General features: G+C 41.6%; 1 protein-coding gene across 1 annotated transcript in view; it reads right to left on the reverse strand.

Moving 5' to 3' along the window:
* Positions 1 to 423: 423 nt before the first annotated feature.
* The window catches only part of LOC148373288 (leucine-rich repeat and immunoglobulin-like domain-containing nogo receptor-interacting protein 3), a 60,666-nt gene continuing 45,188 nt past the window's right edge, over positions 424 to 15,901 (reverse strand). The window contains exons 2-4 of the mRNA XM_088343015.1: positions 13,232 to 13,829; positions 7,922 to 8,665; positions 424 to 5,131 (exon numbers count right to left, since the gene is read on the reverse strand). Coding sequence (XP_088199141.1) covers positions 4,562 to 5,131; positions 7,922 to 8,665; positions 13,232 to 13,789 — 1,872 coding nt within the window. The 5' untranslated portion in view covers positions 13,790 to 13,829 and the 3' untranslated portion in view covers positions 424 to 4,561. The remainder of the gene's footprint in view (positions 5,132 to 7,921; positions 8,666 to 13,231; positions 13,830 to 15,901) is intronic.

Consider the following 15,901-nt stretch of genomic DNA (forward strand, 5'->3'; position numbering starts at 1 on the left):
TGGACCCCACTCGCACTAGACAACACAGTTCCATCTCGTGGTCAAATATTACACACTGGGGCTTTAAAGTCTAATGTAATGTCCTCCTGTGTATTTTCTGCATAAAACATTTTAATTCATCTAAGATTATTTTCACCCAGAGACAATCAGAATAGCTTTTAAGACAGTTAAAATACATATACTGTATCTTAACATGAATACAAAAAGAAAAGAAAAATTCCATACCTTATGGATTTGTTACAAACCCACTGAGATATTGCAAGTCTTTTATTGTTTTAATATTGTACATGATGGCAAAAACTCTAATATCTCATCTCAAAATATTGCAATAGAGTATCATCATCGGATGTATCGACCAACTGGAAATATCGAAACAATGAAAAGCCTACAATAGCTCTATTAATTTGTAATCAATCGATAAGGTAAGATATTTCTATTTTCTTTTTATTTGCAATGCCAGATAATACACGACTTTATCACAATATTCTCATTTTCTCAGACCTTGGCCTATTTGCAAATTGTTGTTGAGAACAGAACCGGCCCAGGAATATTCACAGGCGAACCAAAAAAAAAAAAAAGAACCCAAACCGAAAAAGGACAAAGCAGCTCCCCATAAATGCTGCCAACATTACCACAAAATTACTTTCCACAGATGAACACGACTTCATATACATTTTGCCGTCGAAGGTCTCCAGCCAGGGACCCCTCCCAAAAGGAGGACCCAGTGGGGGTATTGGGGGACGTAAGAGAATGGGGGGATGCACTGGGCTAGGGGAGGCAAAGACATTCGCACACAGGCCCTTCACAGGCAGACAAAGAGCAGAAAAATTTAGATTTTTCTGCAAAAGGTCTACACACCTTCCGGATAAATGACAAGTTGTTGCGTTCAAAAACGAACCTAAATCAAGATCAAACACTTTAAATCTTTTTCCACCGTTTGTGATGTAGCCTATAATCTCTAAGAAACTAAAAAAAAACAACAATGTAATAATTTGTCTTGAGACGTCATCTCAATGCGCTTTTGCGTCCTAAAACGAATACTGTACAGGACAAGATCAATCGTTTAAAAACGTTTCCACCATTGATCCGACATGTAACCTATCCTTGATTGAATAACAAAGTAGATAGAGTAACTTTGTTGATTTGGTTTACAATAAAATCCCGTACAATTTATAATGTTGCCACTAAATCACAGTGGAGGAACAGGTAAAGGAGGCTACGTCCACCCCGTGACGCCACAACCCTGCGTTTTTTTTTACATTATAAAACAAATCAAAATCAATCACTTTAATCTTTTTCCACTATTTATCTGATCCGTAATCGGCAATATTGTTAATTTGGTTCATTGTAAAATCTCCAAGATTACATTCTACACATGTAATTCGCAGTTTGACCGCTAGATAGCAGGGTAAGAATACGCTAAGCAGGCTAAATATGCCTCCTAAAAGTAATCAATGCGTATTTAACAGATTGCTCGCCAGTAGGAGCGATTTTAGGTTCAGAGCTTTGGAGAGCTGAGCACCCAAAGTAAATAGCTGGTAAGGTTTTTGCTTCATTTCACTCTAGGTGATTTGAGATCACTCAACACTGTTCAGGACTGTCACTTTCCATTTGTGAACATCACATTACACTTAGAATTGATCCACTGGGTAACGCTGACAACCATAATTAAATAAATTATGAAGTTTTGTGTATTTCTTTATGGTTACTATGGGTAAGAGACTCCCTTTTAAACGTGGTGCTTTTTTTTTGCAGAAAAAAAGACTGCGAATATCCAAGCTGGTGCTGGGAGCATGGCCACATATAGCACGCAACTATTAAGCTGATGATTGTTGTATTCGATACAATGCAGCTAAAATGAGGAGTCGTGATATTAAATGTTAAAATTGTTCAACATAAGCACTGTATAACATACTCTAACACATACTCATACACTGTAGCCTCCGGAGACTCCGCCGCTATGCTGCAAATGATGCTAGCCGAGCGAAAAGAGTGGGGAGGCGGACAAGAGTAGTCCTAGAAACCAAATGGACTGAACTATTTCAAGACAGTGGAGTATTTCCGATGCTGCACCGTTCACATTTTTGTTTTTCCTTTTTTTTTTTTTTTTTTTTTTTAAATCTAGCCTTTTTCATTATATTTGAGCGTATCCTGTCATTTATTGAGGAAAAGAGAGTTTCAAAAATGCCATAATTTTTAGTGGCGCTTGGGTTGAATTTGGGGGTGCTCAAAAATGGACTGGTTACACCCATGCCCGCCAGACACAAGGTAACCGGAATAAGTCACGTCTAGTCGATGAACCTTTTAATTAAATTACAAGCATCTATTTTAATTTACAGTCTACATTGTAGTTTTCTCTGTGAGTTTTGTGAGTGTTGGGTTAGCATGCTAAACTTGCCAAGAGATGAAAGGAATATTGAAAATATTGTCATTTAAAGTTAATGTTTCTAAAAAAATATGTGTGTATAACGATACCCTATTATCTTGTCTCACTGTAAAAACTCAATTTAATTGTAGACATTTAATTTGCAGTTTAACCTCAAAAAGTCAGCGTAGGAATACACTAAGCGGGCAAAATGGACCTTGACTCCTACAGAATCAACAGAATCAACCGCCAGACACTGACATTAGACTACCAATAAATGGAAAGTTTTGGTTATATAAAAGTGCTGTCCGTAAAACGTTCTACTGGCTGACGCCTTTTTCTGGCTTAAATCATCACTGCAGCCTGTCAAGCTGCTTGTGTGGCTCGTGCAAGTACGTGCATTTACAAGACGTGCTGGGATAAACTCTTTATTTTTTCATCTTTTTTGGGATTTGGGTTAGCGCTTGGGTTGTATTTGAAACAGTCATTTCCTTACTTTCACTATTTTCATGCTACAGTAACAGAAAGCCGCAAGCATGGGAATTAAATAACTCTACCCCTCTCCCTGCTTCCTAATGTGTTGCGGGTCCCGAAAAGCTGATACAATTAAGTTAAAAGCAGATAGGTGCGGTGGATTTTTTTTTTTATAAAAGCTCTGAACTCAGCTGAGCATTAAGACATATTTAATCGAGAATATGTTTTACTCTAGGACACCTCAAACGATGCACGGTGCGTCACGCATCCAACATTTGACGTCAACTAACCCCAAATTTAATTGGCAGTGTTTTTTGGGGATGAAATTAGAAGCATCTGTTCTTGAGTTACTCTCTAAAAACGTGGTCATTCTATGAGTTTTGTGGCTTTGAAATAGTGTGTTAGCATAATAACTAGCTATGAGATCAAATAAAGATATAAATATAGAATTTAAAATATATTTGGAAAATTAAAAAGCTGAAATTTCTCATACATGTATAAGAGAATATTAACAAAGTGAGTAATGGGAGATAAACATTTACGGTTCCCGCCTTACCCCCTGCAAAATATCTGTTTTCCTCATAAAAGTCATTTAAAGTAGAAAAAGTTCTAAAACGCTTTCCCATTCACGATGATTCACAACACCAACGCCTGGCATTTGAACGGAGGTGTGATTACGATTGTTAATCGTCTGGCGCTAATTAAATTCCCTTTGCCGCATTAAGCTTTCAGCCACTCCGTAAAACCAAATTATTACGGCTTATTTTTGTGACGCGTCATCCTCTGTCTGCCTGTGAGTAGGTGCCAACCATCCCGGCTGCTCCCCCCTGGCAGCGCCCAGAAGGTCAGATGTCTGCCAATGCAGCAGAGAAGACGGCAGGAGATAAAGGTCACCTGTCCATCGCTGGTCACACCTTTTCGGAGGAAAAAATAATTCCTCAGCCCACTCGATCTTGACCCATAATGGATCTGATGGGCCGGGTCCTGGTCCTCTCTCTTGCTTTGGTTGTCTCGGTTGCCATGGCGTCTGATTCCAAGCAAAAAGCGTGAATGCTGATCGCCATGGCAACACTTGGCCGGTGTGCTCGTCACAAACTTGCACGGAGCATGTCGCACAATATTTTAAAAATAGAGAGGATTTACTATATATATATATATTTTTTTTTTTTTTTCGAAATTCTTCATATTTGAAACTCCAAAACTAATTGGGCTGAAAAGAACCAGCTTTGGTTCAAGAGTGGACTGATCCATTTCTTATCTTTACTTGACTGAACCCCAAAAATGTTGTTATTTCGCACAAACATAAACAAATACTTCTTCATTTTACATAAAGCAAAATATCCTCTCAAAATTGGTCTTTTTATGATAGAAAGCTGGGCCGTTTGTCATAAGGAATGGATCAGTCCATTTTCAAACCAAATGGAAGTTATCTTGAACCTAAGTGCTTTTAGAGTAGACAAATATGTTGTGAATTAAGTTTAAAAATTGCATTTATAAGAAAATCATTTGCAATTCGGATTATTTTTAGGAATTTGACTTGAATTGATTGCAAAAAATATTGAATCTTTTGGAACAAATTATCTGCTTATAGCAGCAATAGGAAATGATTTTGAGATCGTTTTTTGTTGTCCTGCGACATAGTTGCCATGCTTGCTTGCACGTGTCGAGCGCGTTAGCGCAACGCGCTCAGGCCTCCCCCAAGGGACCCCTGGCTGCGTTGTTTCATATCATTTTCATGTTAAACTTCCTGGTCCCTCCTGAAGAGGTGCCGGTGGCGGGCTCCGACTTGCGGAAGGAATACTCAACCGTGAAGTTGTTCTTGCGCTGTCCTCGTCCACGGCTCCAAACGAAGAGCAGCAAGAAGCAGAAGAGCACCACACCCAGGAATGTGATGCAGCCCATGGCCGTGGAGACTAGGATGGTGGTCAGGTCCAAGGTGAACTTGAGGAACACTCGAGTGCTGTTCAGGTTGGTGTCGTTGAAGAAGTCACCGGCGTAGAGCGAGCGGTTGAGAAAGAAGGCGGAAGCAGCGTCTGCCGGGTGGCTGCGGACCGTCAGTGTAGCGAAATAAGTGTCGTTTCCGCCGGCGTTGCTAGCGATACAGATGTAGGTCCCGCTATCCGTCAGCTGAGCGTATCGGATCTCCAAAGTGCCACTTGAGAGGACAGTAATGCGGCCCGCGCTCTTGGCAGTTATACGTCGACGCTGCGGCGAGATCCAGATGATGGCGGGTGCAGGTTCTCCCTCTGCACGGCACAGGAAATTCACTGCTTGACCTTCTCGAGCAGTCACCTGCAGCAAGATAAGTAAAAGTGCTCAACAGGTACCAAGTCACAGTCTAGTTTAGGAACAATAGAAACCTCATATATTAGGTTAAAGCAGGGATGGGCAAATTATGGCCTGCAGAACAAATACGGACCTTTAGGCTTTTTAACCGAGCCTTAAAATGGGAAAAATATGATAACACAGGGTGTTCCAAAAGTCTTGGGTACATTTTGACACTGGATAGCTCAGAAACTATTAAGGATTTAAAAACACATGTGGTAAATTCAGAAGGCTTGTTATCTCAATTTTGCAGGGAATGTTCAAAGCACCGTTGATCACACGCACTGTTGGGAATCACATTACATATATTATATTATATATATTATATTTTTTTCAGTAAAGGTGATATTTTTTTCAGGAACGGGGTAATCAAACTAATTATTCTTTCTGCCGTTAGAACGCTGTTACCGTTACTGAAGGTCTAAAAGTTCTGTGTTACTTTGAATAAATTGAAGAAACTACCAGCTGTAGCGAGTCGACACTGCCTGATTTATTTGTCATCCCTGAATGTTCGAGAACAACACCCATGGGAGCCAAAATATATGTGTCATTCATTGTCATTCTTGTTTTATTCATGGGGTAGCACACGTTAATTTGGAGGTGTATGAAGTTAGCAATGCTTGTATTGTTAGGGAGGTTAGCTTTTTTTTTACCGCTACGTTAAGTGCGAGATGCGAAAACTGCGCTACATGAAAGCTGGGCTACGCGAAATCTGGTTTGTTGTTAACCCTGCGTTCAAGTTTCTTTTGTGTTGAGGAACAAGCAATCCGACACAAGGATTGAAAATCTTCTGCTCCTCAGATATAATCACTGGAAGGAGAAGGGGGTAGGAAAGTATGGTTGGCTGGATACGTGATGGAAGAAGTACAAAATGTCTCATTTGTCTCAGGTTGTTACACTGCCTTGTTAAACAGACTTTGTTGTGGATTTTATTGTTGAACTTTTTACTTTTGTTGTGAAAAAATCTTTGAAGTACCATACCTGTCAACCTCCATGGCTCCATGCCCTTACAAACTGTCGTATTTTCCTTTACAAAATACCAAATAATCTTACACCATATTTTTTTTTCAAACATGTTTTTTTATGTAGTTTAACATGTTATATTGTATATGTGTTTTGTTATATCATATATATTGTTAATTAACATTTTGTTGTGAGATCCTGAGTTCCTCGACATGAATGAGGTTTATTATAAAAAAAGTTAAAAAATTAAGTAGCTTGGACGTTCACTGTGGAAGGGAAAAATACATGCAAATATAATTAAGTAGAATAATACATTTTCTTATTCAAATTATGAATTCATTTTTTGAAAAAAGACACGAGATAGAAGTTTTCTCGGCAAACTCGTTTGACGTTATTGATTTGCCGTTCGTGATAGACGGTGTATACTGGTTGGTACCCATAATTGACAAATTTGCGTTTTTTCCGTACAGATTTTCTCGTATGTCGCACACGTCTTAAAATGCATAAAAAACGTACTTTGTACGGCAAAACCGTACAGGTTGACAGGTATGAAGTACACTAGCGTTTGTCTACTTGACCAGTTGTCTGACTTGAGACTGTGATTTCTGCTACAGTGTGAAACTCACTTCATATCGCTTTATTATCAACTTTTGTTGTGAAGAAAATATTTTAAGTTCAGTTGCTAACTTGACCATTTGTCTCAGGTTATGACAGATTTAATTTATTAAACTTAATTTGTATGGTTTACTGATGATTGTCATTTTATCATAATGTTCACTGTTTATTTCATTTGCACTTCAAGTGTAGGATAATCGAGTTGCTGGTAAGGGTGCAATGAATATTACTAGGTTTTTCTCTATTCAACTGATTGGAATACAGTTGAGAAAATTTCAAATTCTTTGACATACAACTTATTTCCAAAGTAAGAGAAATAGATACTTTCCCTGGTAACAAGTCACCCTTACTATAGAGTAATGCAGTTATTAACTCGGCTCAGACTGATTACATGACACACATAAAGCTGATCGTCAAATTCTAACCAAACATATTGCATTGTCAATGGCTGTTGGACTAACTGTAGCTTGTAAGCCGTCGTGTGCAGTCGCCTTCTTAAGACACGCCTAACAGTTGTAGGACACTCAAATTACCAACTGGCTGTGCTGATCAATTTAGGGGGCTACACTGGAAAGCAGTTCCAAATTGTTCAATCACATCTTTTGAAGTTACCGGCGCCCCGTTCTTTTAGCTGGGCATAAGCACCCATCCCTAATGAATTTTCCAGCCATCTCTCTATAGACTCCCTTTCTGGTGGTTCCTATCCCAATTTCCTGCAAAATGAATGTTGAACAACAGCCCATGATTCAGTTTTTGCAAATTCAAGCACAGAAAACGCCTTTTCTGGTTGAGCCAACGCCATTAATTGGTCTAAAAAAATAAAAGGAATTAGCTTAAAATGGCACAACTTTTATCTACCTAACATTCATAGTTCAGGAAATAGGGGGACTTCAAATGTGCCCATGACTTTTGAAACACCCTGTTTTCCGTGGGGGTTGCATTCCAAGGTTTCTATAGCTTAGGGCATTTTAAATGTAAAAATTTTAAAGAATTTTCAAGACTTTTGTGTTCCTTTTGAAAACAAATACCATTTTGGTCTAGTTAAAAATGTTTCATCTGAAAAACAGCACTTTCCAAAGTTTAAGACATGGAAAACAATTAAAGGATGTTTACAGTGCATCAAGGATCCTCAGTCAAAACTGTCTGATAACAATTCATTATAAAGAACAACTTCCTTACCTGCTGCAGCTTGCGGTTGCGTATTTTAGGTTTCTGGCAGGTGAAATGATCAAAAAGTGCAGAATCGGTGAAACTGCTAAGGCTGATACCTTGCACCTCAATGGGTCCCACACACACTGGGACCTGCCCGTCAAAGTTGAGGGTCCTTCGCCTCTGCAGGATCCACAAGAGGCGGCAGTCGCAAACCAGAGGGTTCCCGTCCACTCTCAGCGTCTCCAGGCTATTCACAGAGTGAAAAGAAACTTCTTCTAAAGTCTGCAGGTTGTTGGAAGAAAAATTGAGGACCCGCAGTTGCCGGAGACCCCCAAGGGCGTGGGGTTCCACCGTGGTCAAGCCTGTCTCAACCATAACTAGCTCCTTCAGTCTCATCAAGTCTCTGAAGGCCCATGGCTCCAGCGTCGAAATAGGGTTGTAGGACAGGTTGAGGTGGGTGAGGTGCACCATGTTCTTGAAGGAACTGGAAGGGACAGAGGTGATGTTGGTGTTGGTGATGGATAACCAGTGGAGGTCCAGACCCTGGAAACTGAGAGGCGAAATGTACTCCAGGACGGGCCAGTGGTTAATCTCTAGTCCTCTCAGATTGGAGAGCTTCCTGAAGTTCTGGTCCTCCAGAGCTGTAATGCTGAGGTGATGGAGGCGGAGGGTGACCAGACTTCGTAGATAGGACAAAGTCTGTCCCGAGATGGATGTCAGGTTGCAACGAGCAATGGTGAGATCCTCCAGTCCAAGCAGCCCTGAGAACGCCTGAGAATTGAGAAAACAGGATAGAGTGAGTACCCTTAAGTCTATATACAGGGTGGCCACAAAGTCATGCACCAATGTTAATATTTATTTTTTTATTTGATTTGTATTTGCATTAAGCGAGTGTAATGTATACGTCAACTTTGGACAGCCTACAGTTTTTCAGGGGGGCGGGGCAAACAGACACAAACCTTGCTTCCTGAAGGCAACAAGTGAAGTCACAGTTACAGTACAACATCCCCTAATCTAAAACCTGTATGAAAGCAAGAAAAAAAACACAAAACTCCAGAATAAGGAAAATAAAAAATTTTGAAACCAATAAGAATACCTAAAATATTTATGCAACACACCATGCCGAGAAGAAAACAAGAGCACATCTTTTCACGCTTTCTTCTATTTCTTTTATTATGTGGCTATTTTAAAGCAGTTTTAGATAGATAGATAGATAGATAGATAGATAGATAGATAGATAGATAGATAGATAGATACTTTATTCATCCCTGAAGGGAAATTCACATTTCCAGCAGCATCCCTGAGCTGAGAACAGTACAATGATAAAGCCAAAAGAATACAATATACAAATACCCAGTGTGGCGTGCAAATGCCCACTGTAGCGTGTTATATAGAATAACTAAATAGTGCTACACAGAATACATATTGCAATAAGATTCGGTAATATCCAATGTAGGTGGTGTGGTTTAATGTGGGCCTTTACTCTGCCGGGTGGAGTTAAAGAGCCTCATGGCATGAGGAAGAAAAGATCTCTTCAGTCTGTCCGTAGTACAAGACAGTGACAGCAGTCTGTCGCTGAAACTGCTCTTCTGTCTGGAGATAATGCTGTGTAGTGGATGCGATGGATTGTCCATGATTGACCTCAGCTTTTTCAGTGCTCGTCTCTCAGCTACTGTTGTTAGGCTGTCCAGCTCTTTGCCCACAACAGAGCTCGCTTTCCTAGCCAGTTTATTGAGACGAGAGGCATCCTTCTTCTTGACGCTGCCTCCCCAACACGCTGCCGCATAGAAGAGGGCGCTTGCCACTACTGTCTCATATAATATTTTCAGGAGCTTTTTGCAGATTTTGAAGGAGGCCAGCCTTCTGAGGAAGTAAAGCCGGCTTTGCCCTTTCCTACATAGAGCTTCTGTGTTGGCAGTCCAGTCCAGTTTGTTGTCCAGCTACACACCTAGGTATTTGTAGGTCTGGACAAATTCTACACATTCTCCTTTGATGGTTACAGGAACCGGGCGAGTTCTGGTTCTCCTGAAGTCCACCACCATCTCCCTGGTCTTGGTGGTGTTCAGGTGCAGGTGGTTTGCGTCGCTCCATCGGACAAAGTCCTGAATCAATTTCCTGTACTCCTCGTCCTGCCCATTTCTGATACATCACATGATCGCATTGTCGTCGGCAAACTTTTGCACATGGCAGGAGTCAGAGTTGTACTTAAAGTCTGATGTATATAGAGTGAATAGGAACGGAGAGAGCACGGTCCCCTGCGGAGATCCTCTGCTGCTAACCACAGTGTCCGATGTACAGCCCCCCTGTTTCACATACTGGGGTCTGCCTGTCAGGTAGTCAGTAATCCATTCTACAAGGTGTGAGCTAACTCCCATCTCTGTCAGTTTCCTACTCAGTAGCAGAGGCTGTATGGTATTGAAGGCACTGGAGAAGTCCAAAAATGTAATCCTCACAGCCCCCTTAGCCTTTTCCAGGTGAGAGAGGGATCGGTGTAACATGTATACTATAGCATCCTCTACTCCCACCTTCTCCTGGTAAGCAAATTGCAGTGGGTCGATGGCGTGACGGACCTGTAGCCTCAGGTGGTGCAGCAACAACCGCTCCATGGTTTTCATCACATGTGATGTCAGGGCGACCGGCCTGAAATCGTTGAGTTCCTCAGGTCTTGATTTCTTTGGGACTGGGATGATGCAGGATGTTTTCCACAGCTGAGGGACCCTCTCCTGTTCAAGGCTCAGGTTGAAGATGTGCTGTAGAGGGTCTCCCAACTCAGACGCACATGCTTTCAGCAGTCGGGGGGATACTCCATCTGGACCAGCTGCCTTGCTGGTTCGCAGCCTTCTCAGCTCTCCACACACCTGGGCTGCAGTTATTTTTAGTGGGGGGATGTCTTCCATGCTAGTGTCCAGAGGGGGAGGGGGAAGGACAGCTGCAGCACTCAGGGGTGAGGATGAGGCGGAGTGGTCAAACCTGCTGAAAAAGTTGTTCAACTGGTTGACTCGCCCCACATCTACATCCAGAGCCACACCTTGCTTGGTGCTGCAGCCAGTAATTGTTTTCATCCCTTCCCACACCTCCTTCATGTTGTTGTTCTGCAGCTTTTTCTCCAACTTCCTCCTGTACTGCTCCTTCCCTTTCCGGAGCTGGACTTTGAGCTCCTTCTGTACTCGTTTTAGCTCCTGCTGATCACCATTTTTAAAGGCCCTCTTCTTTTGGTTCAGAAGGCACTTGATGTCGCTCGTGATCCAGGGCTTGTTGTTGGCATAGCAGCGTACAGTCTTTATAGGAACAACATTGTCCATGCAGAGGTTAATGTAGTCAGTAGTGCAGTTTGCCATCTCCTCAATGTCCCCACTGCTGGACCCTAGCAGGACATCCCAGTCCGTACGTCCAAAGCAGTCTCTCAGAGCCTGCTCTGCCTCGGTGGACCATTTTCTAAAAGAGCGTGTGGTTGTTGGTAGCCTCCTCACTTTTGGTTTGTACTGTGATTTAAGCAGAATGAGGTTGTGGTCTCCTTTTCCAAGGGCAGGCAGTGGTTTTGCACTGTATGCATTTTTGATATTTGCATACAGAAGGTCAATAGTCCTATTTCCCCTGGTCTTGCAGTCCACATACTGGACGAAAGAGGGCAGTGTCTTATCAAGAGTCACGTGGTTGAAGTCCCCAGAGATTAACATTGCAGCCTCCGGGTGTTGTGTTAAGAACACCCGGTTGAAGAGTTAAAGAAGAATATGAAGATGTTTTTCACTAAAGCAAATTCCCAAAGTGATAAGCACAAATTTTATTTATATTTTATGTTTTTTCATATTTTCATTTTTATAGTTTTGAGATATTTTTATGGAGAGCAACGGTTTTTAATTCATTTAATGTTTAAGTTTGTTTATTCTGGAATAATATTCCCGACTGTTTTAAATTCATATTTCTTTATTTATTTATTTTAAAAAGGAAAGTGTATTCAATAAATATTTATCGTGTTCGGCCCGTGACCAAAGGTGTGGTTTGAGTTCTGGCCCTCTGTATAATTGAATTTGACACCCTGTCCTAATGAAAGGAGGTAGACCTAAGATTTATGGCCCGAGCCCGAACCCGAACCCGAACCCGAGGCAATTTCGGGCCGGGTCGGGCCTGAAATGTCAGTCATACGGTCGGGTCGGGTCGGGTTCGGTCCTGCTTTTTTTTTTTTTTTTTTTTTTAAATTAATTAATAATTATAAATATATGTTCATTAAAAATATATACTTAAACTATGTATGGATACTAGACCAAAGAATATAGTAAATCAAATAAATATTATTTGTGTACAATTAGTTGTGATTGCGGAAATCATAGCGTACAGTGACGTTGGTGACTTTTCCATCCGCATTAACAAACGCATTTTGTAAAATACGATCGCGCTTTGTTGTTTAAATAAACGCGTTATATAGACTAGAATCTCCCAATTATTATAATTAGCTCGCTTTATTTTGTTTTAAAGCGTATTATATAGAATACGATCGCTTTTGTCGGAAGCGTACATTGACGTTGGTGACATTTTCATCCGCGTTAAAAAACGCAATTTGTAGAATACGATCGCGCTTTATTGTTTAAATAAACGCGTTATATAGACTAGGATCTCCCAATTATTATAATTAGCTCGCTTTATTGTTTTAATAAGCGTTTTATATAGAATACGATCAGGGGGGGGGGGATTTGCATAGGAGTCGGAAAAGGGCACAACACGTCAACACCCCCTCAATGATAGTGCCGCGCTAAAATCTTAAGGACGTACTACTACTGCTGCTGTGGATTATGGCCCAATGATCAAGTCGTCAAAATGACGGACGCCCTTAAATGTTTTCGCTACCTCAAAAAAAAAAACCCGTCAATGACAGATTGTCGCTTAATGTAACATCTGCAGTGCAGACACAGAAATATAAAAAATGTAAATGTTTATACAGTTTTATTTAACTTAGGCCTAGATGTTGTAACAAAAGGCAGAGTTTAATTTGTTATCATAAATCACCCCTCCTTATAAATAAAATATGTAATTTCGGGCCCCCTCGGGCCGGGCCAGCAAATCCAGTTAATTAGTCGGGCTCGGTCCGGGTCGGGTTTAATACCCCTCGGGCCTGCGTCGGGCTCGGGTGCTTTTTTTTGGCCCGATCTTACCTCTAAAAGGAGGCCCTCGGACTGAACCAGGAAATGTTGGGGACCTTGTTTGTCTAGGCTGGCCTAGAAACATATCAGGATCTGACCTGAGTATGTGGGGATAGGGAGGTCTGAGCTTCCCAACCTAGGCTGCTACCCCATGACTGACCCTGGATAAGTCAATTAAAATGTATAATTCAATAGAACCCACCTTGTGGGAAATATAAACCAGGTCATTGTCTCCCACTTCCAGGTGTTTGAGACTCTTCAGGTCTTGGAAGGTGAAGTCCAGCAGAATCACAATCTTGTTTTCGCTCAGGTCCAGGCTGGTCAGATTGCCCAGCTTGGCGAAAGCCCCCATCGGCACCAACTTGAGTTGATTATTCCTTAGCTTTAGTACTTTGAGATTGGGCAGACTGGCAAACGAGTTGGGTTCCAAAGTGGTGATCAGATTCTCGCTGAGATCCACTTCCTCCAGTCGAGGGTACGGCACCAAGTCGCCAGTTTGCACCCATCGAAGTCGATTCCTGCTGAGATCCAGGAGTCGGGTCTCGGTGGGAATACCCTCGGGCACATTGGCAAGACGCCGCCGCTGGCAAGACACCGACCTCAGCTGGGCAGAGCACTCGCAGCGGGGTGGGCACGCTTCGCTACTTCCAGGAAGGGACAAGGCCAAGACAGCCACAAGGGAACCCACCAGGGATGCCTGCCACATCTTTATGGGACGTGGCACCCGGGCACGCCCGCCTGGGTCAGGGGAGCCCAGCATTGTGGCTCTCCTCGCCTGGTCCGGGCAGCGTCACTCACACCTGAAAGAGAAGACAGGAAAATACTCTTAACAGAAAAAAGAAAAGTTATACCCTATCGGCTTCTATCTTGAAACCTCATAAAAATTACACCCACTCTGCAGTAAATTATCCATGCTTCCTCTGACTTAAGTCACTTTGTCCTAAAGCCGGAGAGATTTGCAGCATAGCATGACACGTCTCTAAAATACCACGACAAGCACCCGTTGGGTACGCGGATCCATTTAAGATGTTTAAAATCGTTTGTCCTTTCACTAATTCATCTCCGGTTTCTAATGTAGAAACTGGGACAAGAGAAGCTAAAGTAGGAAGCGTCATTTTTTATGTGCTGCTCCTTTTCCACAAACAATGAATTTTATCATCAGCTTGCATAAACAAAGAGAAGGAAAGCGCCGCTGTGACATCACGCTACAAGAAAGGTTCTTTCGTCTTCGCTTTGATGAGTCTCTGACTCCATTGGTCAGGTACGAGGCATTTGCAGGCATGTGTAGGATGAGGCTTGTTTACCGACAACAAATTGAAAATCATTTTTATTTCTGCTTGCAGAGATGAGATGAATCATACATGCTTGAACATTCCTTTGGGCAACCTGTCATTCCTCCCACGCACTCTTCTGGACACGGACACGCGACTCAGAGAAAATAAACTGTATTCTACTCGCAAAATTGTTCACTTTCATAATATTATATTTAAAGCTCTCCTTAAAAGCAAAAAGTCATAATTTATGAACAATCCATGGCTCAGTTACAATATTTTCATAAAGAACAAATATTTACCGTATTATTCGTGTATGTCTTACCTCGTATTTTTACTCACGGTACCAGAAACGAATGTTAGAGAATAGAGAAAATAGATAGTTGTCCTAAATGATTTAAATAAACTGTCATGATTTGCCAATTGCCCTGCGCTCACTCGTTCAGCCCCAGGTGCCACTCATCCCCTAGTTAGTTCTCCTATTTAAACACGTCATTCTCATTCACTCCTTGTCAGTCCGTCAGCGAACCTCCGTACATGCAAGGCAAATATTTTTGACTCTGACTCCCATTCTGTTCCCGACCTATTCCTGTTTCCTGCTTGTCTGTCCCTGGCTTCCCGATCGTCTCCGGTTACCTGACTTGCTGTTGTTCCCCCCCCCCCTCGTTTGACTTCCTCGATTCCCCAATAAAGCATTGTGTGAAATGTAATGCATTTGGGTCCACTGCCTGTTCCGGTCGGGACATAAACGCAAAAAAGCATGACTTTTTTTTTAACAATTTTACCAAAAATATATTTTAAGAGAAAACAAGCCTATCTCAAGAGAAATCTTGTCTATGTTTTATTATGCGACCGACTTCGGCACTTGTTCATATAATAAGTTTATTTAGGCAAAAATCTCAAGTTGGCCCCAAAAATGAGTTACGCACTTATGCCATTAGTGTGACGATATATTATAATTATATTTCTACCATTTTTGTTGGGCAAGACGGATTAAAAAGGCTGACGAGCCATATGTGGCCAGCAGACCATAATTTGCCTATCCCTGTCATAGATTGATCATCGAAAGTCTGAACACAGACCCTCGGTTTATTTCCCTTTTTCGCTTCTCCAAATAAAGAAACGACAAAACAAAAAACATGAAAAGGAAAAAAGGTAAACAACTAAAACAGCTTATTGTGGACAAGGACATGAAATGCAAATCCCACGAGCTCGGTACAAGCCTGAGGACACAAGGGTTCCTGAATTTTGCAAAAGCTTGGGGAGGCGAACAAAAACAAGCAAACCCCACCCCCACAAATGGATATCTTGGAATGTGAACTAAATTTTGCATTTTGGCCGGGAGAGACAAAACAGCTTTGGAGACCTCTGCCAACCTGACGGGATGGAAAATATACTCAGAAAATATGCTTTGTTGGGTAGAACTTCATGGTTTTTACCTGTATTTCAATAAATGCGACGATGCATCAAAAAAAAAAAGGAATTTGTAAATGCAATAAATCTTTCTCTTTGATTTTTCTTGAATTGAAACATGCATGCTTGGCCTCCTAGTGAAATCAAAACAAACAAAACTGTCAGACCTAGGACTCATTTTTTCTCCG

The sequence above is a fragment of the Urocampus carinirostris genome, chromosome 1 (genome assembly GCF_059441175.1).
Source record: "Urocampus carinirostris isolate Australia breed hairy pipefish chromosome 1, RoL_Ucar_1.0, whole genome shotgun sequence".
Classification (NCBI taxonomy): Eukaryota; Metazoa; Chordata; class Actinopteri; order Syngnathiformes; family Syngnathidae; genus Urocampus; species Urocampus carinirostris.